At 35.9% G+C, this 23,474-nt stretch overlaps 1 protein-coding gene across 1 annotated transcript in view; it reads left to right on the top strand.

The window, feature by feature from the left end:
* The first annotated feature begins 5,034 nt into the window (after positions 1-5,034).
* Positions 5,035-23,474, top strand: part of LOC134671309 (uncharacterized) — a 45,227-nt gene continuing 26,787 nt past the window's right edge. Inside the window, exon 1 of the mRNA XM_063529134.1 lies at positions 5,035-5,555. Within this exon, the coding sequence (XP_063385204.1) occupies positions 5,430-5,555 (126 nt within the window). The 5' untranslated portion in view covers positions 5,035-5,429. The remainder of the gene's footprint in view (positions 5,556-23,474) is intronic.

Genomic DNA, 23,474 nt, shown 5'->3' with positions numbered 1-23,474 from the left:
TGAGCTCAATAAGGCTTGTGTAGTGGGTACTGGACGACGATATATGCATATAAATACTTAAATACTTAGAAAACATCCAAGAACAAATATTTCTGATAAACACTCAAATAAATGCCCTTACCAGGATTCGAACCCGGGACCTCCTGCTTCGTATGCAGGGTCACTACCGACTAGGCTAGGAGGCCGTCGAAATTTCTAGCTTTATAATGAAATTTTAATGAAATTAGATAATGTCAATAGGTGCTCAAAACATAAAAGAAAAGTTAAGTTCAAAGTTCAACTAGGGTGATATACAACGTAATTATCTCTATGTAAATTAAAGGGTACCCGCATCTATTCGGTCAAACTTTAACACAATAAACCAAAGTTCTAATCAAAGTAACGACGTGAGCTCATCGCCTCCTTTGAGACCAGAAACTCTTTTATATCTTCAAAAGAGTAACTTGCGAACTTTTGAAATACGAGTTTTTCTGGAGTTCGTTCCGAGCAGGTATTTGACCGGTGAATATAATGTAACGAAGGTTAGACGTGACGGTGTAAAGACATGAGGTGAAATAGGTTTCATTTGAGATAAGCGTAGTTTCTCTCTATGGATTTCGTAGGGTCATATAGGGTGAATAATTTTATTTAACTTATCTTAGGTAGTTACCATTCTATTAGATTCGTAACGACAATTAAAAACAACACATAAGTCATCCTTGACATCCTTGTTTACATTCATTAAGATAAACTTACTAGTGCTCGTCAAGGTTCCAGTACATGACATCTTTAAACTTAAGCCATTGTCAATAGAGGTGACAGCAGGGTGTCATCTATTGTGCATTAGCATGTTAAGCACTGTTACGTTTACATTATGTTTGTTTTAAACATCATCCGCATCATGTGCCAATTATAAAATACTATCTGCTTATACATATAGTTAGAAATGGCATACTCAATATTTAGATAATTATACATGCCTTATCATTAGATCAAATTACGTAGGTATATTCGTATGAATAATGAATCATGTTATGGAAATAATTTAGGCGACATTTCAAAAATACAGTTGCTTTTTAATATGCATAATAGCCAATTCATTAACAAGTGCCCATTCAATGCCGGCTCCAGCAGGATTTTATTTAAATTGGTATATTTTAATTTTTTTTATAGACGTGAAGTATATCTCAAAACATCACTGCTCTAATTAATTAAAATTTTAATCTCATCTAAAATACTTTTCCTGTATACTACGTCTTTAGTTGCTGCACAAAGTCGAAATGATAACTAACGCAATATACAGGGTCATTTGTGGACCGTTAGCCATATTGTGCGAGGTGATTAGGTAGGTCATACTGAACAACTTTTTTTATGGGATCAACCCCGAAATCCCAAAAAAAATTGGCCTTCCCATTGAAAACGTCGACATCTACTCGACCAAAATGTATAAAATGGTCAAAAACTTTTTTGTGATTTCGGGGTTGGTCCCATAGGAAAAGTTGTTCACTATGGCCTACCTAATAACCTCGCACAATATGGCTAACGGTCCAAAAATGTCCCTGTATACAATTTTAACGCAAATAATACAATAGATATCCTTATTAAAGCAATATTGAAGCAATCCTTAAGAGAACTAAGTAACATTATTACGAAGGAAACATGCCGCAAGCCAACGAGAGCTCTTGCAATCACAAAAAATCTGCAAAACTCATTTCGTTGTAAAAATAATGCCATAAAAATTGTTAAATAAGGAAAGATGGCTCTATTCTTGCTCTGGTGTAACAGTTCCATCTTTCCAACTGTACATTTCTCGTTGCAGAGTAATGAAAGTACGCAGACATTGCCAATTCGTTATTTACAATATTAAGAAACGTGAAGAGGAATGTTCTGTCTGTGAAAGTTTTATTGTTCTAATCGTTTAGAAATTACTTTTGTTTCATTTAAATTCTTGGACAAAATAATGCTAAAGATTTTCAAATAAGTCTGGATTACTTTCCAAGAAAACCTTACCGTTAACTTTGACCAATAGGTCAAACCTATCTATACCTACCACTTATAGGTGTACTTATAGGTACATTCCCACGGTAGAGACAAAGATATTGACGTCTCAAGTATATGAAGAAAGTCGTTTGATAAAAGAATTTTATTAAATAACATCTTGTAATCTAATTACCAACAATACGTATTAGTATTCAAGGACTACACAAAACTAAATATGCCGCGGCCTCTGCTAAGCCACAAGTCTGTAGTGCATAGCGAACAGAACGAGTGAAATAAAAAAACGGAGACTAGGAAAATAAACGAAAGTATGCATTATTATGATGACGACTCTGAACTGGAATCCATGGAGATTTCAATTATGTGACAAAAATATTAATCTGATGAACGTATAAGCATTTTTAAAACATCGTACATATTCAGAATTTTAAAATATCGAACTACCTACTCAAATAATTTTAACAATAATATTGAATTTTTCGGAATATTGCGGTAAACTAAGGCAGTAAAATATTGTTTTCACGTCACCTATTCCCAATAAGGCTTTTTTTTCCGTCCACTTTTCTTTACTCCTAGGAAGGATTAACGTGGCTCTTTTTTATTCTTGGCAATTTTATTGCAAGTATAAATATTAACACAATGAAATATGGAGACTGCTCTTATTAAAGAAATATGAAAATAGAATGCACATAATCGATTACAATTTGTTTCTAATCGATTACGTGCATACTATTTTTAGCGTAAATAACATATTGAAATATGATATTTCGCTTTTTTATTTTCTATATCATGGAAAAAATACTCAAATTATAAATAATATAGGTAAATAAAATACAATGACCTAATCATAGTTACTCCTCTTTGTTTATTTCTTTTTAATTTTTTCAACTACCGGTATTTAGAAGCGAAAATCTAATTCGTGAGTATTCAAATCACATTTTAAACTTAGGGTATCAATATAAGACATAATTGAAGTGCTGAGAATTTATTTGCCGTTAAAAATAGGTAGTACATATTACAATTTCAGTCATCTTATTCGCAAATAAATACGCACAGTAGAAACCCGAAACATCAATATGCGCATGTCCAAAAAACCTCCCTTGGCGGTTTTATGCATACCAGATGATTCTGCAAAACACATGTTTTTTACTTATTTCGGTTACGGTGAAAATTTTCCGCCAAATTTCTGAAAGTCGGATTGCTTTCTGCTCCAGAGATTAACGTAGGGCGTAATGGAATTTTAACGGGAATTCCCTTCGAATGTTCTCGAATTTAAAATCTGTTGTTATGCGCACAACTACCTGTTGTAACATTTCAATGTGCCGTATGTCGAAAAAAATCGTTTTTCTTCTGAAATGGTTTGTTATTCGTTTTAAGCTGGTGCAATTTAACCTTTTTAATTACTTAGGTACGTTTAATTACGTAATTTTTAAACTAAGTACTACATTAAACTAATGAAACTTATGCATTGTCTCTTTTTAACCCCCGACGCAAAGAAAGGGGTGTTATATGGTAAGGTATGTTCAAACCTAGGGTTTGCACGACGGATCTGAAATGTATGGGAAGATCCGCGGATCCGGATAATTTCATACATTTCGGATCCGGATTGCAAACCCTATTCGAACCGTATCGTAATTGTGCTTTTCGTAGACCGAGTTTCGTCTAGACAAAGTCTAGGAAGACTGGAAGATTAAAGACAGCGGCATGAATAGGGCCAGCCCAAAGAAAGAAAACGAAAAATGCCTTTACGTTGGAAGGCTTGTGCGCTGTCACGTACACAGTGTTCTTATTTAATCTTTTTGCACAGGTTTTGTCAACGGCCATTTGCTTTTTTCAGAATAGCTGAATATTGCTCTGGATGTTTGTTTTGCAGGATTTATCCAGTCTGCTATGGGTAGGCAACGGATATACCCTTTACACTTACATTGCGAGAAGGTATTCCCGTGAATCAAATAAATAAACTACAGCAAGGTACACTAGCGGCAATCGTATTACACAGATTTCCTTAATCTCTTGGAAAAGCCTTTTAATTTAGTTTAGATTTTCTCCCCAGTCAGACGAAAAGGCTACCTATATGGTAACCTTGTTATTGCAACAAAACATTATTTATTATTTCAGAAATAATTAATAATAGGTTTACCAACCTAAAGCCCATGACAATAGACATTATGACAACAACTTGTAATTGTGGGCAGAGATATTTGTTACGAATTTTCTATTGATTTGAAAATGTAAAAAAAAATCACTATTTTACAAAATTTTATTTTATAGATGAATGTAAAACGCGTCTCCCTGGATAAAAGGCTTTTTGTTTTGTTTTCTCATCGTTTGTTATCGCGGCATAAATTAATTCGTCATTAGAGCCAGACCAACATAAGCGCAATTACCTGCCGTCATTACTGGAAAATAATGACGCCTATTCCTTACTGAATTCTATGACGACGAATCAGAAATGACGTCCAATTAAGTAGTTTGTGAACGTGGCACGGTGACCCTTAATGAGGATATAATTATGGTAAGGAAACGTTGCACCCTAAATCACATCTTGATATAAAAAATACAGATTAGGAATAAAGCGCTGTTTAATAACATATTCATAAAACCATATAAAAATAGTGTGGATGATGCGGCAGCCATTAATATTATTAATATGGCTTCATGACGCGAGAACCATAAAGTTGAACAAACGAGAGAGGCGGGATATTTTTTACCGCCTGAGCTCCCATAAAAACGCAGGCCCTGAATTAGCTCGACTCTTTGTCACCCCTTTTGAACAACCCTTAAATTTCTACGACCTACCACTGTCTTTGTCTAACAATAACCACTACATTCCTATCCGTTAAACTGCATCAACGAAAAACAACGTAAAACCGCCTGAGATGAAACGAGATAGAATAAAATATATGCACTAGTAGAGACGACAGAGAGAGCTACATACGTAGTAGTAGCCACGGACGTATACTTTGTCCTCAGCGAGAGAGAGACGACCGAGAACCCTTATGAGCGACCGAGAGAGAAACAGAAATTAACCAACAGAGGGGAGAGGAACCGGGCTTCTTCAGGCGGGGTGGTTAGTCCGCATTCGACCGCGCGCGCGGTAGCGTTGGCTCATCGAAACAGCTCTACGGCGAACGATTCGAGTTGTGAAAACATTTTTCTTGTGCGCTTTTACGTTTAATACTGTGATTTATCAAGAATTGATATGGAACTACGTGATTTAAACTTGGACCGTGAATTGTGACGCCATCAGGAAGTTTGTTTACCGAAAACTTAAAAGGAACATGTTTTTGTGTCAAGAAAAACTGTTGAAAATTTTTGCAGTTGGCAACTGAAGAATTTTGTAAGACTGTATTATTATGACCAGCAATTTTTCACTTGGATTTATGTGCGCGTTATGATAAGGGAGGAGCTTTGACCATAACTCTTATTGTGAGTCAAGGATACCAAAGATAATGTGTGCCAAAATGTTTTTGTATAGTTTTACTTTGTTTTCGGCCATATGGATTGGAGTGTTAGCTGAAGAGGAGGTGTCGTCGCCGTTGCGGGTAGCGCAGTGCAGAGCGACATGCTTGCAGAAGGTAAGACATAAATTTTCTCACTTTTCCTACACCTAAATCCTGAAAGGAATTGAATCCTTTTCCTTTTATGAATCGGAAGAATGTTCCGGAACCGCAGAGGACCTTATTAGAGGGATGGTTTATGTAAAAGAACCCACATGGCCCAATTAGAATAGTCCCGGATCCCCGCTTTGTCCATTTGCCCCTCAATCAATCGCAGCCGCAGTGAAGGCCATCCGTTACCCGTTAGACCCACGATAATCCGGTGTTCGAGCTGATTAGCCACTTGCCTACTAGGATCGTTACAGATCATAGATCAAAGAACAACCGATCCGGTTAAATGAGGCGTCGGATATCGTCAAAAGGTTTTTTCCTCTAGTACCATTTAGGTTGTGTTTGGTACCCTTTTTTTGTATTATGCTTTAAATATTACAATTTGATGAATCTATTTTGACCTCGTATAGTCAGCCAAGAAATCTATCAATCAGATGATAGAGTCGAAAAGTGGTAAACCACTTTCTTGGCTGACTGTACGTTTAAAAATTGTTAGTTTCAAGACATAGGCACCTATTCCTTTTTGGGTATATATTTGTAGCTTATTTTAACAAAAAGCTTATTATTATTGGGTTGTAAGTTAGTACATTATTAATTACTATTTATTTTAGCACTTACCTTAGAACCTATTTACACATATAACATAATGTTACGTGTGCACTTATATAATGATGTAAAAGCACCGAGACTAACACAAAATCAATATTCCTATGCAACGAAAAATATTTTTTTATAAATTTTAATGTGCCTCCATCTAAGCCAACAATTGAAACAATGTTGAAACGGAGCCTAAAACATAATCAAATACCAACCAAGTCATAAATCACGGCAGAGTTATTATAATTTATCTCACCTTTCGTACCAAAATATAGAAACTGTCGTGGTAGGGGAACCTAATTTATTATGCTGTCGAAAAGTCGACGGCAGTTTGTACTTGTAGAAAAATTGTGGATTTGATTTTTTTAACTCATAACATCAATTCTGCCTTACCGCGTGACAAAAATCGATGAAAAGCATGAAGGGATTTTCGTGCTTTTGCAGAAAAAAGTCTCATTAGTCCAATGCGAATTTTTTCGAACTGTCAGAACGGTTATCCACCATGGAATTTGTATGAAACAGAGCAAATTAAATCACGGCTAAGTGCCTAGTTCTATCAGATTTATTAAACAGATACTTATTGTGTTAAAAAAAAACTTTTTTTTAACCGAATTGAGATTTAGAAGTGGGTTAATAACTGCTGTTCTACGTTTTCCTAATCGTTATTTGGTGCTTCATTTCGTGCAAAGTATGAAATAATTTATTTTAAATACAGTCAACATCCCTATTACACTAGCTTCAATGTTTATCTTCTCTCTAAAACGATAAGTACGATTTATATCGACCAATATTTACAGATACAATTTATCTCAACTGGTTGCGTTATTTATTTGAAGCATTCCGAACAGGTTGCTTGGTTATCGGTATTGGGTCCGGGCCACAATGAATGTACTTTGTATCTATCTTTCGAATTGTAATAAACTTATTTGTTTCAGCCTTAGCCCCGAGATTGCTCAATAAATTATGCCTCAAATTATTAAGTTCCTTATTGAATTTTTAATTAACATATTTGGATTGGGCTGGTATAGCATCTCTGTCTTGTACATTAATTAAAGTAACTTATATCCATTTTTTTATTTGATGTTTTACCTTTAATGAATCAATATGAATATCGTTATTGATTTTTTATGTGCTTATAATTCTAGTATACCGATCTAAATATAATAATATACAGCATCAAATAAAAATCAATTTTAATTCAATGCCAGGTAGGCAGTTGATAAAAAACATCATGATATGGGTCCTGCCAATCTCGTGTGGATCAAAATCGACGTGTGTTGATAAATCCGAGCATTTGGGCATGATCACGCTTCGTCCAAATTTTTTGCCTTCCGTCTTTTTTGTTATTATTCTACCTGCAAAAGGACTAAGGTTGTGCACAAAGAGGAGCCATTTTAACTTTTTTTCCATTTTGTTTGCAAAGGGATGTGCGTGACGTTTCCAAGGGCGGAAGGATAGGCAAAGGTTTTTATTGTTCACAAAATTAGAGTAGCCGTATAATCAGGAAGTGGGTTAGCCTTAAAAAATATAATTGCCCCTAATGGAGCAAACTTTATACCTGATATAACCTTTTGTAAGTTAAATTGTGTCTTTATAGGTGGAAAAGGTTGCAAAATTTTATGTTAACTAGTATTGTATATCTAATAAATTGATATCAAAAAATGGCTTTGCTCCTTCATGAATATAAAAAAGCTGGCAGTAAGTAATACTTATTATTTATAAACTAAAAGTTTATTTTAAATATGTGTTTAATTTCTTAAAAACTTACTACGTATACTCATGTGTATTCGAGTGAGGTATCCGTACCATTAGGTATGTTTGGAGATCTATTGTAACTATTGAGTCTGTGTAAATTTATTTGTCTATGGGTTTTCTATTCTCTTTATATTTTTTGGGTTGTTAACTTTTGTAGAAAGGTTGCCCCTAACTGCCAACGCGGGCTTCAAAAACCCGATATGAATTTTAAAGAGCATATTCTTAAACGTTTGTGGCCATGTCTAGGAGGTTTTGTTATGTACATGACTTGTATAAAATATTTAAACACCATTCAAAAACATGTCAACACATTCTTGCTTGCCCCTTTCACCTGCTTCTTTCGGAATACCTAATTATATTATTTACATACATTAATAATTTCGGTTGTTGAACTAAAATTAATAGCATTTTTAAACCTTGCCCCAATAGCAGTACTTACGTCAACGTAATAAAAAAGCCAAAATACCCGTTTCACCTTGAGACCCTAAATAATGCAAAAAAGAAACCATAAAGAACCAGCCGGGCGATTGCGAAATAAAATCTCGATTAGAAATTTAGGAACTCTCAGACCTTCCCTTATGGTCCCTTTTGAAGCGGCCACTCCCGGAGTGAGCATTATTATTTTATCGGTGTTCAGCCATGCACAAGAGGTAGAATAAAAATGTTGTTCGACGGAAAATCGAAAAAAAAGTGAAGGTTTCGGATGCACGTCCTCGGGCCACGCTGCGGTTAGAAAAAATAAACGAGAAAGTCAACGCCGAAATGACCTGCGTTTTTGTTCAAGATTTGTTTTTGTTACGTTTGAGTTCATTTGGAAGTAGCCATGTCTGTTGCTTACTGAATTAACTTAAATTGCCTTCGCTTTTTGTGTTTAAAAGCATTGGTTTATTTCTTTCGAAGCCATAATTTTTAAGCTGACCAATGGAATTGAAAGTGCTGGAGTCAAAATCTCATTATGATTCGGATATTGGTTTAAAGATGACGTTGTGTTTTTGTTCCGCTGATCTTGGCTTTGCCATTGGATGAATTCGGCTCGCGGATTCCCTGAAGGCGATAATTTATGAAAAAGGTCAGGCGAATCGGACTAAGTGTCGCGAGGTGACATTACATCTACACAACTCACGAGAAGGGTGTCTTGCCTTATCCGGCAAGGCAGTCGTAATAGAGCCGTAGACGAGAGCAGACGATTAATGATTCATGACCCCTCGTAGCGCAGTGTCATCAATATTATTCTGTTTGTATCCCGCACGTTTGGCCCACCCTCGCCCGCGCCCTGTTCATACATAAATAAGCACGACACGTCGTCTTCTCTGATTACATCGCACCGATGTAGTGAGAAATAGTGTAGTCAGATGCTGAGCCCGTCTTTTGTTCAATATATTCCCTAGACGCTGAATGAATAGTTAACACTGTATGCTCAACGTGCAAGTTTACGGTTTCGGGTTTCACTTAAAAGATTGGAGATAAGTCGATGAATTTATTTGTTTGGTGTCAATAAGCTGATGTTGGTGTTGGGAATTTATTTGTTAACGCCGATATGTATCGGAATTTCTGTGAAGAAATATGTACATCAGATTATAAATGTGCCAAGCAAAGTTGTTAAAGTCACAGATAAAAAAGATCTTCAATATTTAAAACTAAATAACTTTTAAAACGTTTGAAAGTTAATAAGACTTCCCTAACAATTTTATGACTAAACATAACTTGAACAATATTGCGTAGATAAAGTGACAACTAATTTTATATGTTAATGAACATAAATGTTTATTAGTTGATGATGAGACATCGTATATTTAGTACAGTGTCAAATGACAGTAAAAGAAACACATCATTACTGGAAATTACATGAAGTTCCGTTACTCCCAAAAATGACGTAGAGCTGCTTGTCACGCAATACGGCGATAAAGCCGGTTTCCAAGGTAAATTAAGTAGAAGGCAGAATGGATCACTGACAAATACAGTAAGTATAGGTATTGTACGAATACAGAGAAAGATGAAAAAAAAATCAAATTAACTTAAATGAAAGAAAATAAGATTACCAACAATATTTTCGGTGGTAATGGTAACTAATTTAAATCCGAAGTCAATATCCAAATTTTCTGAATGAAACAGATAAAATATTAATGACATGCTTTAAAATTTATTTAAAATGCACAAAACACGCTTTTAAAATCCCGCCTTATTAATGCGAGTCGTTCCGAGTGTGTGTTTTTCCTCACAGATCCCATCTAGCGACATTAAAGCTCGCGGAAGACTTGTTCTACTGATAAATGATGTGCCTGCTACTACACCGCTTCGCTTTTAATCCTCCACCACCATTGTGTCGACGTCCGATTTTTGACATCAACGGTTTCCTTCCACCGCCCACACGGTTTGGTAAATAAGAAATTAATGGCCTATCTGTATCTCAGTTTGAAATCAATTGCCTACCTATTTAATGATTTGTCGTGTCGATAATATCTGTTCGTCTACATATTGAGCACAATTTACTTTACAATCACCAGTCGAGAACTTGAATGAAGAGGAGCGAGATTAACTGCCGAAATTGCAATCAAGATGAGAATGCTTCCACTCGTAAACAAGTAATATCCTAAAACTCATAAACAAGTTTCAGTTAGATAAACACGATCGAGCAGGTTATACTGATCATTAAAAATTATGAAACAGTTTATCAGTTTTAATAGTATTGTGAGCGCAAGCGGCCGGTTTGATTACATATTTAATGTTTCAGTAAACTATTTAACATCGTTCCAAAGTTGATTGGGATTCGATTAAAAGCAGCTGCTCTCTGAAGGCATACACTAAGCCCTGCAGCCACCGATGAAATGGAGATAGTTTTAATGCTCGTAAATTTCGTTTAGAGACTCCGCCGTCCGATCGACTAATCGCTTTCGTCGGGATATTTGCCTAAGTTTGGAACTAAATTTTGTGCTCAATTTGGTAATATCGCAATTCATACGTACATTAATGGCGTTATAGCATTATGGGTGTCGTTATTACAAGGGGCCAAGAAGACCCTTTCCTGACTTGTAGTATTAACTCCTATCTAAGTTAACTAAGGACTGATAAATGTCAATATGTGTGACACTTTATGTGAACCATAGCATTCATAGGAGAGCTTTATAACCTAAAGATAAGTATTTAAGTGTACCTAGAGATAAGTATCCATTTATAATACTGTTTTACAGATTGTACTGAAACTATAATATAATTCCTATATTAAACATACAGTACGTAACATAATTAAGGTAAAGGGGATCAATAAAACAATTTATAAATAAAATATCTGGCGGATATTATATTCAAATCAAGATCAAATTGTTGATTTAAGCTCAAGCCTATGATTACATTTACTTCATGCCTCAGTGAATTTGTTATTTTAAACAAAGCACAGTAGGATGTCCACGATGGGTGGAGCTTAGCCTTTGCAATGCGTACACGCAATCCAAAGCTACACCGAAGGGGGAGTGGTGTGACATAAAGAGGGGGGACTCACTCTAAAACTAATTAAAATGTTACTGGAACGATCGTCTACATATTACCCGCCGTAAAATTGCTCACAAATCTTAACTAGCCTGGAATTCATTTTATAGGGATAGGTGTCAAAATTTATTGTCTCCAAATTCGTTTCGTCTGCAGCCCCAAATCTCTTTATCTGCGCATTAATCTTTTAAACCCCATAAAAACGAATCTTTGAATCTTAACAAATATTTTGTACGAAATTGATGGAGGAGCCGTCCCTTATCTAAGGCTTGAATCTAAGACGATCAAAATTCCTAGAGGTGTCGATACAAGGTATGAGTATGCCATCGTTGTTAAAGCTTTATTTAATATTTTGTTTTTATGTGACTTATGATTTTTTACGGTAACGTCATTTGACCACACGTTTTTTTTTAAAAATATGCATGTAAATTAAATATGTTGTAGGTAATCGTTGAATATGTATAATCTTATTATATTATATTCTAACTTAACAAGGCTCGGGTTTACCTACTTTTTACCATCTGTCCGTTGTCTAGGGGGTTCCTGTAGAAACTTTTAGTTTCAAAATAGCTGGAGCACTTCTAAATCACTACTGTAATGCCACTTAAAGTGTGAAGCGATCATGGGACTCGCGTGGGCTGTGGCACAGTTGGCATTCATTTAACAAAAAAACAACTGGCACCCCGTTGTTTAAGAGGAAAAAAATAATGAAATATGTTTCTTAACCTTTTTTTCGACATACGGGATAAACGTTGAGAATTTTAAAGTGTCGTATTTAAATGAACAACCCACAGCGAAGTGACATTAAGATTCGATTGTGGCCCTTTGTAACAAGTTTTATAGGTGAGTTAGTCGCATTTTATGGAATGTGTTTTATTACATATCAGCTTATTCATCCATCGATTAAACACTCTTGGTGTTTTTATGGTCCCCTATTGTTTAATTACTGCTAGTATACGGCGCCTCAGGATTCAAACAAGCTTCTCTGTAATATCAAGTTTCAAATTGGTTCCTTAAAATCGTAGAGTACCAATTTTAGAAGCCAATTCATCTGAACAAACACGCACGTGATCACTGCTTGGACGAAAAATGTATTAACTACATACGATAACCAAATAACACTTACGGCGTAACTTTAGTAGACAGAAAGCAGACAAAAATACCGATTGGGGTAGATTTGTCTCGCGGAGTCGCCTGTCATGGCCAATAACACAGATCAATGTTGCGTGCAGTTGGCCACGCCACTCGAAACACACTTATTTCGGAATCTAGCAACACAGTCCTATAAATAAATTGAGAATTGGATTGTTTAAAGTAAGATTAATTGATTCATATTGTTACGGCTCTTGTTTGGTTTCATGGCTTTTGTTGTGGTTCAGACATTTTGTTTTAAATGTAGGTAAAGTGAATCATGCTACGATCAACAAAAATACTACCTCATCTACATTCATTGCATCAATTGGATATTTAAATGTTTGTAGCGTACTTAGTTTGTAAATGTATTTAATTTAATTTAATTTGATTTAATTTAATTTAATTATTTTTTGTAAATGTACTCGTAATATGGGTCCTGGTAACCTGAAATAAATGTTTTTTTTATTTTTTATTATTAAAATAAACTTATTCATAAAATATTAGTCGTTGGTAAAAATGAAACAACATAAAATTAACTGAACTCTATCTTTGGAGCTTCTTAACATCGGAGCTGTGTTTTTAACATTTTATTGTAAACCATTCATTTCATAGACACAAACACGCAGGCAGCTTTAATATAGAACAAAATATTTTAACGAACCAATGTGCCTATGTGTAAAGTCTAAAATAAAAGGCGCCCGACACAAATATTTTTGTATCTTGGACACGCCATTTAAGTCACAATCGTAAATTTTATTGAAATGTCCCAGCAACGATCGCCGCACGAGATGCCTTGTCTTCGGGACGAATTTATGCGTAATTCTTAAACAAATTGACGTCTTCGAGATTTTCTTTGAAAGGGACGCCGACTTTATAATTTGACATGTCTCTTGATACTTTTGAAAATCTAAATTGCATTAGTTATTAATTTACACGTTACAAACAATTGATTTTCATGCAGTGTGAAAATTTTCAGCGGATATCACTTGCACTTTTTAAAACGGCACCTCAATGCATCGTCGGCGCGCGGACGCGACGTAGGTATGGCTTCGTAAGTCGTAAATTCATATCGCGTTACACAATAGCTACTATTGTCTTTTTATTTCATTTCATTGCTTCCTTTGCTTCATTACTTTGCATTAGCACTTCGATGTCTGCTTTAGATTCCCGGGATTAGAATGCCACAATAACGCATTCATACCTATTCGTAAATGGTTTTGTTCGACAACATTTTAATTAAGCTTGACTAACCACGAACTCAAACAAAAGGTTCCAAACAATCTCAGAAATTGTAAGTGTATCGGTTTGAGCGGAAAGCGTTTCAAAGCCATCGAAATTGTAAAGTTTATCAAGAGCGCCAAGAAACCCCGAGTCGATTTTACGGAATGGAGCAATAAACTTTTAAATTTGTGGCTAAGGGTCGGTTGCACCAAACTGTTCGTATCGTTAAAGAGTTCGCTAAATTTTTATGTATGGAAAGTTTCATAGTAAAGTCCCGGGGCGCGCCGGCTGACGTTGATCAGTCTGTCAAATGTGGTTGGTGCAACTGGCCCTAAGTCAATCAATAAGAACAGGAGGAGTGTCGTGAACACGGCCGAAGCTCGCGGCGCCCGCGGCGCTTGGCATCCGCGCGGGCTCTGACAAGGCTTCCTGCTGTTCAGACTTGACATATCTAAACTGTTGCCTATATTAGTACTTTTACGCGTCGCCAGGCCTACATGTTTATTCTCAATGAACTCCTAAACATCCTCCTTTTTACTCGTGAATCGTGTTAATCCGACATATTTATTTGACGACATGAAAGCGCACTTAAATGAGCCGAACCCGGTTTGCTAATAGCATACCGGCCGATACAGATACGTTTCCGCTGCGTGTTAATTAAAGGGCCGTGGACAAACTTTATGGTAGGTAGCAGTCACAACAATAATACGTACCTATGAGTGTTTAACGGTCGCGTTTCCTAAGTTGCTTGAGGGCGCTTAAGGTTTATCTGATGTCGTGAGTATCGCGAAGCTATCAGGCCGCGTCAGACATCCGTTGTCCCGTTGCTACTTATCTTCTCACTAAATAAAAAGCCTTTCCGCTGATCGTCGCGGCCTTTGCCTCGTCCCTGCTCATTCTTCCCCTGACCGAAGACTCCTTTATCGCACGTGACGTGACAATTCTTTTATACCCGACACTTTGTTTCCACATAAATTACTTCGCTCTTCGGCTACCGAGGATCGCTTCGGCCGGCGTCACCGTGCTTGTGAGGTTCCCTTTATTCAGCTTCGTTTTGCATTCCGCCAGCTGTGTTTGCTCATTGTCTCTCCGCTTAAATTAAAAAAGGATTTTATTTTTATTTGCGAATCCTCTTCACCCACGACTTATGTGACGTTAAGTTTGGAATGAAGTATTCTTATTGTTACCCCATGCGGTCTTTACGCAACGTTGCATAAATTATTTAAAGGCTTTTTTAATTAAAAGGATGGGTCGTTTTGCGTAGGCGGTCGGTTAGTGTTTCATTGTATGTTTATAACACGATTTATTAAATAATTGCCAGCGGCGATTAAAAGATTGGTAGCGTCATTACATTGTTACCAAGTTAAGAATCTTTATACCTAGTCCCGCCAGTGAGTATAAAATTCCACGTATCACGATCACGCAGCAGTGAAGTACCTCACGATTTATGAACCCACTTGGACTACTAATGAGCAATACAATCGTAGTTATTAAAAATCAATAACCATGTTTATTGAAAAATAACGGTTATTACACAGTTAGGTACTTACCGATTAAAATTTGAACAAATAATAATACATATTAGATTTTAAGAGTCGTTTGAGATAAGAAAGCCGTTAACACACATAACGAGAGAACCGTCGCTAAAGTAGCAAGTAACAAGTGCCTAATCTCTGGCGGTCACATTATTGTGTGATGTCGCATGAAAATTAGGTCCTTTAGTGGCGCCTTCGTAATAAAGCCAGTGGAGGTTCTATAGAACCCAGTAATAATAAATGGGAAGGCGATAACATTGAAATAATGCTCTGTTGTTAAGCAGTCGTACTGTTGTCTTCAATTGTTTCAGTCAATTCCTTGGGGTATTTAAATATAGCAATTTAGTTGAACAATTAAAACAAAAGGTCTTGATTTAGGTGGTTATTAGTTAGTTGGCTGCGTTCAAATTTAATAATTGTTACCGATATAGAGAGTTAAATACATTATGTATCTGAACGAAAAGCAATAAGGTACTCAAACCCGTTAATGTTTAGGTCATACTGAGCAACTTTTACTATCGAACCAACCCCGAAAACGCGGAAAAAAAATTGAATGTTTCATACATTTTGCTGGTCTGATGTTAAAATTTCGTTTGGGAGAGACAATTCTTTTTTTACGTGATTGAAAAGGTCCCATAGTAAAAGTTGCTTAGTATGACTTACACGCGTATTCGGGAAACGAGATAATCACAAGATCTAGAGACGATATAGAGATCAACTAGATTTACATTACATATCGACTAGATGTGACTTGGATATCTAAGTCATAACTTGTCGAAATCGTTCAAGAGGACCTCCAGAATCGCGGAAACGTCAAATTTGACATATTTATCTTACAAATATCTTTAAATTATCCATATCGTAACTTGTTGAGGTCTAGTAGAGATCTAATTCATTTTCCGAATCGAGCCGCTAAACATATACTGGTGTGAGTAATTGTTTTTCGTTCAGATACAGGGTGTATATATGTATAGTTATGTTTACTTTTAATAAACCACTTGACTCTTGAGTTAGTTGGATTACCTACCTACTTAAAATGTCAATCAGTACCACCACACTCAACACAAGGAAACTCCTACGTTATAAAATTAAAAACCCGGCCAAGTGCGAGTCGGACTCGCGTTTTTAGGGTTCCGTACATAAGTCCGACTCACGCTTGACTGCACATTTCTAATAGGTTTTCCTGTCATCTATAGGTAAAGAACTATTTTAAGTATTTATTTCAAAATTTTAGACCCAGTAGTTTCGGAGATAAAGGGGGGAGGGGGGGAAAGGTCACTTTTCGGCTGTTTTCTTAAATACCTTCGAACCTACGTATTTTAAAATTATAAAAAAAATATCCATCTTTCGGTCACTAATTTACATATGTGTACCAAATTTCAACTTAATCAGTCCAGTAGTTTTCGAGAAAATAGGCTGTGACAGGCGGACAGACAGACAGACGCACGAGTGATCCTATAAGGGTTCCGTTTTTTCCTTTTGAGGTACGGAACCCTAAAAATACGCTGAAGTTCTGAATAATAATTCAGAACTTCAGTAAGTATGTAAGTAAGTAGTAAGTGTAAGTATTGAAATTATCAACACACGATTTCCAAACTTAATCATTTAACGCCTAACTTAGTTGTACGTGTTGTGAATAGCTCTGAATGTCTCCCGCCCCGAGATAACGGTAACCGGTGCATTGACCCTCCATCATCGCTGTAAATGAACAGTAATAGCTATTTAACATGTATAATAATTATAATAAGGAATGTCTTCGTACCCAAAGCATGTCCGCATCGACTTCCTAAGTAGCGAACGTTGCAAACATAGGTGCTTATTATGCACGCATGTGAAGAATATAATAGTAATAAGCTAATGTAGAATGATACCTGATAATTTATGAGATGCTACATTCTGTAAGTGGATTATTGCGGCGAATGAATAAAATCAAACCAGTTTCCAACAAGTCATTACTGTACCAGGTGTCAGTTTCTAAAGAATTCGAAGCTGAACTTATTACTGTTTAGTAGCAAACCATCTGCCGATCTCATTATTCTGACAAAAAAGTACCACATCCGCAATTTGGAGATATAACCGGAAAATTATTACCATTACTACAAAATTCTCCTGCAGAAGGAAGGAAGACTTCTATGATAATCGTACTTTATTGCAACCGCACGCTGCGAATGAATGGCTGTCAATTCTTTTATACGTAACTGACATAAATTTGTCGTGAATAACCATCTTTATAATGGACCGTCTTTGTAGTTCCGTCTAGAGAAGCATTTCGCAAACATTCCGTGAACGTTCAACGCATTCTTTTTATACCGAACGGAAATCGCCGAAATTGAAATTGGCCGAGCTCATAACAATGTCGCCCGAACCCACAAATAAAATCTACCGCCTTCCTATTCAGCGCTCGCGTTCTAGGATCATTTCAATAAAAGTTATTGTATTGAAAACTGACAATGGACGCAGGAAGTGATGTGAGTCCGTGTATTGAAGCAAGTGGACTGTTTATAATTTGTGCATTGTTGGTGCGGGTGGCGCGTTCGGGGACCATTGTCAGGCGCGCGCCCGATATCCTCCTAATTGGCTTTTTACACGACGAACAAAATTGAAACGCGGCTAAACGATTATGGTGACGGCTGAAATGTTTGCTCGCAGTTTATAACTAGTGACACTGATACCCCGGATTAATTAAACGTGTTCCACGGGTTTTTGCTATTTGGATCGGGTCGCTGCCGGTTTGCTTTTATGTACATCGTGTATAAAAATTGTAGTACGTTGTTTACGTCGAGTGCTGCGATCTTATGTGCTCTTTATTAAGCCTAATGGCTTTTCTAGACAATTAATTATATACGATATATGATATCTGATTTTTAATATTATTTGTGTTTCTTTTAGTCAGAAAGAGACTTCAGATCGATAATTATCGCTGATGATGAATAGAAGATTATTTACCTCTCATTGAATTTATAGGTTATATAAGTATTAAAAAAGGTTGAATGACCATCATATTTCTTTCTGACTTTAATAAACATTTGAATGTTCATTTCAATTATTTCCATCAATTAAAGTTAATAAACAAAACAATTCACATATAATATTTCATCTTTAACAGATAGTTACAGATGAAACTTAGTTTATATAACTGTCTATTTGAGTCCATTCGACCCATGAAATGTGACATAAAATATATAAATAACCTTTAGCTCAAAAGTAGGTTAACAATAACTCATTACTGCTACTTAACTCAAAGCTTTCACCTCAATTTATCTTAAGCTTCCTCCCTCAAAATACCTCACTAATCTTAAGTGCTAAGTCAAAACATCCTTCTGCTACTTAAAGCGCTTCTTTCATCTCCGTCCTCGGATTACAATGGATACCGCAAGAATGCGTGATAAGTAATCGTATTATGTCTGTTAGTAATTAATTCTCGGAAATATACTAACCGTGATAGACGTTATCTTTAAACCAATCTGTATCAGATAACGAAATCGATACGACACAGCGTATGTTGCTCAGAGGGATCACTCGTTGTAAGTAGCGATTAGCTGGATCTTGAGTCACGACTTTCTTGATAAGAGACTGATGTTAGTGCGCTGCTTCCGATGATGCCATTTTCTGTTCATTTTTTTTTTCAGTAGCCTAGTTTGTGTCCCACTGCTGGGCAAAGGCCTCCCCCTTCTTCCGCCACTCGTCACGGTTTTGTGCATGTTCCCGCCAGTCGCTGCAAAAAGCGTTAAGGTCATTTAGTGTAGGTACCTAAATATATTATGTACCTAATCCTCTACTAAAGGTTGATGGACTTCAGATAACATATTAACATTTTTTTGTTGGTCAATATTGGCTCGTAATATATATTGACTATCTGTTAACTTTTATTTAAGGTTTTTATTTAAGGTACAAATTCGGTTACTTCATACCGTACAAAAAGCATAATATGTACATATATAACATATGTTACTTTGATACCGCCTTATATTTTTTATTATAGTCCAGCAAGCCATTTTCGTCAGTAAAAGCGGGAAGTTAAAAAAAATCGTAAAAAGGAACATCTTTAGAAAAAAATATTTCACGCTTTTTTATACTTACTAAATTGGTCTGCACGATTTTAAGACGCAAAACACAAAATTAAATATTATACCTCCAAACAGATCTATAACGAAATCTTCTAAACATGAATCGTCACATTCGAGTTCCAAATTTTAAAGCACACACAAGAAAGTAAACTTAAATAACATCTTTCATAAACTACCAAGTAATGACGTCATACTGACTCGTCCATTTGTCAAGCTGAGCTGCCTTATCTATAAGAAAGCTGGCTTAGACCCCGTATCGCGTCTCACAATAACTTGCTCGATACGGCTGCCGGGGCTACAGAAGCGCTGTACGGATTTATTCCGAGTATCGGGTATTTAGGTAGGTGCTGTAATATGGAGGTTGGATTTACGGAGTTATTAGTTCGGAAAGTAAGGGTATGTATTATGTTAATACATCGATAACAAGTGTTCTCAGGAGTAATCTGTCCAAACTAAAGTTGCAAAAAGATATCTTATACAAACACTATAAGACAAAGCTCGTAAATTGACTCACCGACATAAAAATAACCCCCTTTACATTGTCTTATACCTAAAGTTTATCCTGATTGTATTATCTAAAATGCTGCTATCTTCTCTAAACTGCTCTCTTCATTGTTTATTTTATATACAGCCTGACAATAAGAGCTGTCAATCATTTTATTTATGTATAAGTGTGCTTTTTCTAAAATACAACACAAAGTACCTACTGTGTAAATCCCTTCTAAGTCGATTCTTAGTAACGACATCCGTATAAGAGATTTAGCACTTCTATTTAGTAACTGTTAGCACCAAACTTAACACTTCACGTTCACACATTTTCGACCCACTTTCCAACAGTTTCGGAAGCCACAGCGCGGATTAGAACAAGTACTTAGCGGGAGTGCTATCTTGCCTCGGTTTTGTTTTGGCCGAAATAAACTTGCCTCAAAAGACGGACGAGGTTTCTTAGTTACTTTTTAGTTGCAAAATTGTATAGTTTTTCCATAAGTATACTCACATGAGTATAAATTGTGTATGTCGATAATTCTTACATACCTATAGGTAGTAGAATGTAGAACTTAGTCGTGCACATTGATTATATAATCACTTGTCTGTCATGAAATTCTTACGTAAGATTAAGATATTCAATTATTCATGTTAATCCGAATGCCGATGAAAGCTCATATTAACTAAGTATAAACTATCTAAGTATAGTTCTCAAATTGTATATATGGCCATTAATGTGTTTTGTAAGCTAACCCGTCCATTAAATTGAATGTACCGCAGAACATAGTTTACTAGATAGCTAACTAGGGCTCGACGATCTTCACTTGGTCCTTACGATGCACGATGTCATTTACAAGCCGTTCGCCATTCTTTGTAGATTTTATTATTCTTTGCTCTTTAAAATCACATTTTAACCCTATCAAACTAAGGATAAAGGCTAGACATTACATATACTAATCTTCCTAATCCTATATTTTGTTACATTTACTTTTAATAGGTATCTGAGACATAATAAATTTACGTGCGAATCTCCAAAAAACTTAATTTCTGTTGTTCCTCTACACTGGCACCACAAAAATTCGTTCATAGGTATTCATATTCGAGTGTATAGTATAGCTACCCAAAATTTTTGTTCCCCATTATTTTTTGTTCCATTCGCGTTTTTCCCCACTTTTTTATTTTCCTATGCAGTTGTGTCACTATTAGGCTACTTTCTCGGACGCATGAATTTCTATACATTTTTGTTGCTACGCTTATTTTATTCCATGCATTTTGGCTCCTAGTCCGTATTATCTCCATACCTATCATGTACCTGTAGAATTTATTACCATTATTTAATCAAACACTAATATTTTAGATGGTTAATATTTTGCCCAATCTTACCTACCGAACCGTTAAAATCTTATCATGCCGCGATCAGAAAGGGATTAGAAATAACAGATTTCCATAATTTTTTTATTTTATTAATTATTTTAAATAATCGGTGTTTGTTTAGTTGTTAAGATTTACTTTTAAGTAAAGCGGGTATTGATAAGATTTTTAGTTTTGTTATTTACATATTAATGTAAAATTTTAAAGTTTATAATAACCCATGACCGATTACAAACATTTATCATATTTACTTATGGTGTTTTTTTTATGTAGGACTACTCATACGTATAGCGATTTGATTTTTGTAAATTTTAATTGCAATATCTCAAAAATATCCCTGGTTTTAAAGTTATACATACAACCTCACATACAGTCAGCATCATAATATATTCGATAACAATCCAAGTGGCCAACATCCTTGCCTACCGTCATACAACTAAAAACAAAGATCTGTTCCGATATATTTAGCTACTTTGGTTGCCACTAATTCTTTGACGCTGACTGTACTTTCTACCTAGGTACCTGAAGAGTGAAGACCTATGTAAGTGCATAACTGATACTATGAATTGGTAATTTTTTGACATTAAGTTTTTGGTTCATACGCCATTTCACTTTCAGTCATTTGGTGTGACAGAATAACAGTATATGATAACATAAAAAAAAAAAACATAGCCACAACCGAATACAGAACCTCCTCCTTCTATGAAATTGAAGTCGGTTAAAAATAATAGTGAGATTTGGTTCTACAGGTACATGATAGGTATGGAGATAATACGGACTAGGAGCCAAAATGCATGGAATAAAATAAGCGTAGCAACAAAAACGTATAGAAATTCATGCGTCCGAGAAAGTAGCCTAATAGTGACACAACTGCATAGGAAAATAAAAAAGTGGGGAAAAACGCGAATGGAACAAAAAATAATGGGGAATAAAAATTTTGGGTAGCTATACTATACACTCTCATATTCATTACTCAAGCAATTTATATCAAAAATGCCCTCTGTAACCTTTTTGTCGTACTGTATCGTTCGGATCTTTTAATTAGATAGCATACAAATAAGAGGCTATTTCGTTTACAAACGGGCGGGCACGTTAGCGACAAAGCGTCAGGTAGCGGCATCCGTCGGCCTCCGCCAAGTAAATTGGATATCAATCTAAGCGTGACGATTTTATCTCACAAAAAATACGTAACCCTTTCTCTGATCGCTTTACGTAACTAATTCTGGGCACACAATAAACCCGACTTTTTGCCTTCGAGATATTTTTATGTAACAGATTTTGTTGATTCATTATGCATCAAGTTAATCTGCGTGCTTTAACTTTAGCCGGGTACTGTGAATGAAAGCATTGTTTTAGAGACATTATGAAATTTAAGACACTTAAAATATGACTTTATTATGCATCAGATTTTTCATTCGAATTATTTATACAAAAATTGTTTAATTGGTTACCGCTTGAACCGCTTGTGTGGCCAGGTATTTTATACGTTACGTTTACACAAATCAAAGTAGGTGCCATGGTAGGTACTCTTCAAAATACATAATAATATGCATAGTTTACATACACGTACTTATTTGTTAAAAATTATAACGTATTATTAAGTTGCATTAGATTCATATTTTTCATACTTATTCACAAGTCATTAAATTTTGTTTTTCGTCTATATTCAAAAGCAATGAAAACCGGTCACTAGTGTCATACAAATTGACCAGAAAGAATCAAGTTCTTAGTCATCAGAATATCATCATCATAGGCCTTTTCGTCTATTGCAGACGATTTATGGTGTAATACCGGAGAATTCATCAGAATATATACCTGCAATATAAATCCCATTGATTAGCACAAGTCATCATCATCATCTCAGCCATACGACGTCCACTGCTGAACACAGGCATCCCCCTTAGACCTGCATGATGGGGGGTGAATGCCATAATCACCACGCTTGGCAGGCGGGTTGGCGATCGCAGTCGAGTACACCGAGTTTGAGGGACGCTGCTGCCCGTCCACCGGTGGTCTTGGACGTAGTTTAAGGACATACCCGGGTCCCGGGAATTAGCACAAGTATTAATACCAAATGCTGATACAACATGAAAGCCAGTGAATAACTTCAAAATTACACCGTACAGTTTCTGCACTTCATTGCTACTCGCAACTATAGACTGCGGTACGTTTCATTTATCAGTTAGCCGGTGGGTTACCTTTCCCAGTGATTAGCACCTCCATAAAGACAGCTACAA

Source organism: Cydia fagiglandana, chromosome 15, assembly GCF_963556715.1.
Source record: "Cydia fagiglandana chromosome 15, ilCydFagi1.1, whole genome shotgun sequence".
Classification (NCBI taxonomy): domain Eukaryota; kingdom Metazoa; phylum Arthropoda; class Insecta; order Lepidoptera; family Tortricidae; genus Cydia; species Cydia fagiglandana.
The sequence above is the reverse complement of the archived record's forward strand: the minus strand, read 5'-3'. Positions and strand labels throughout refer to the sequence as shown.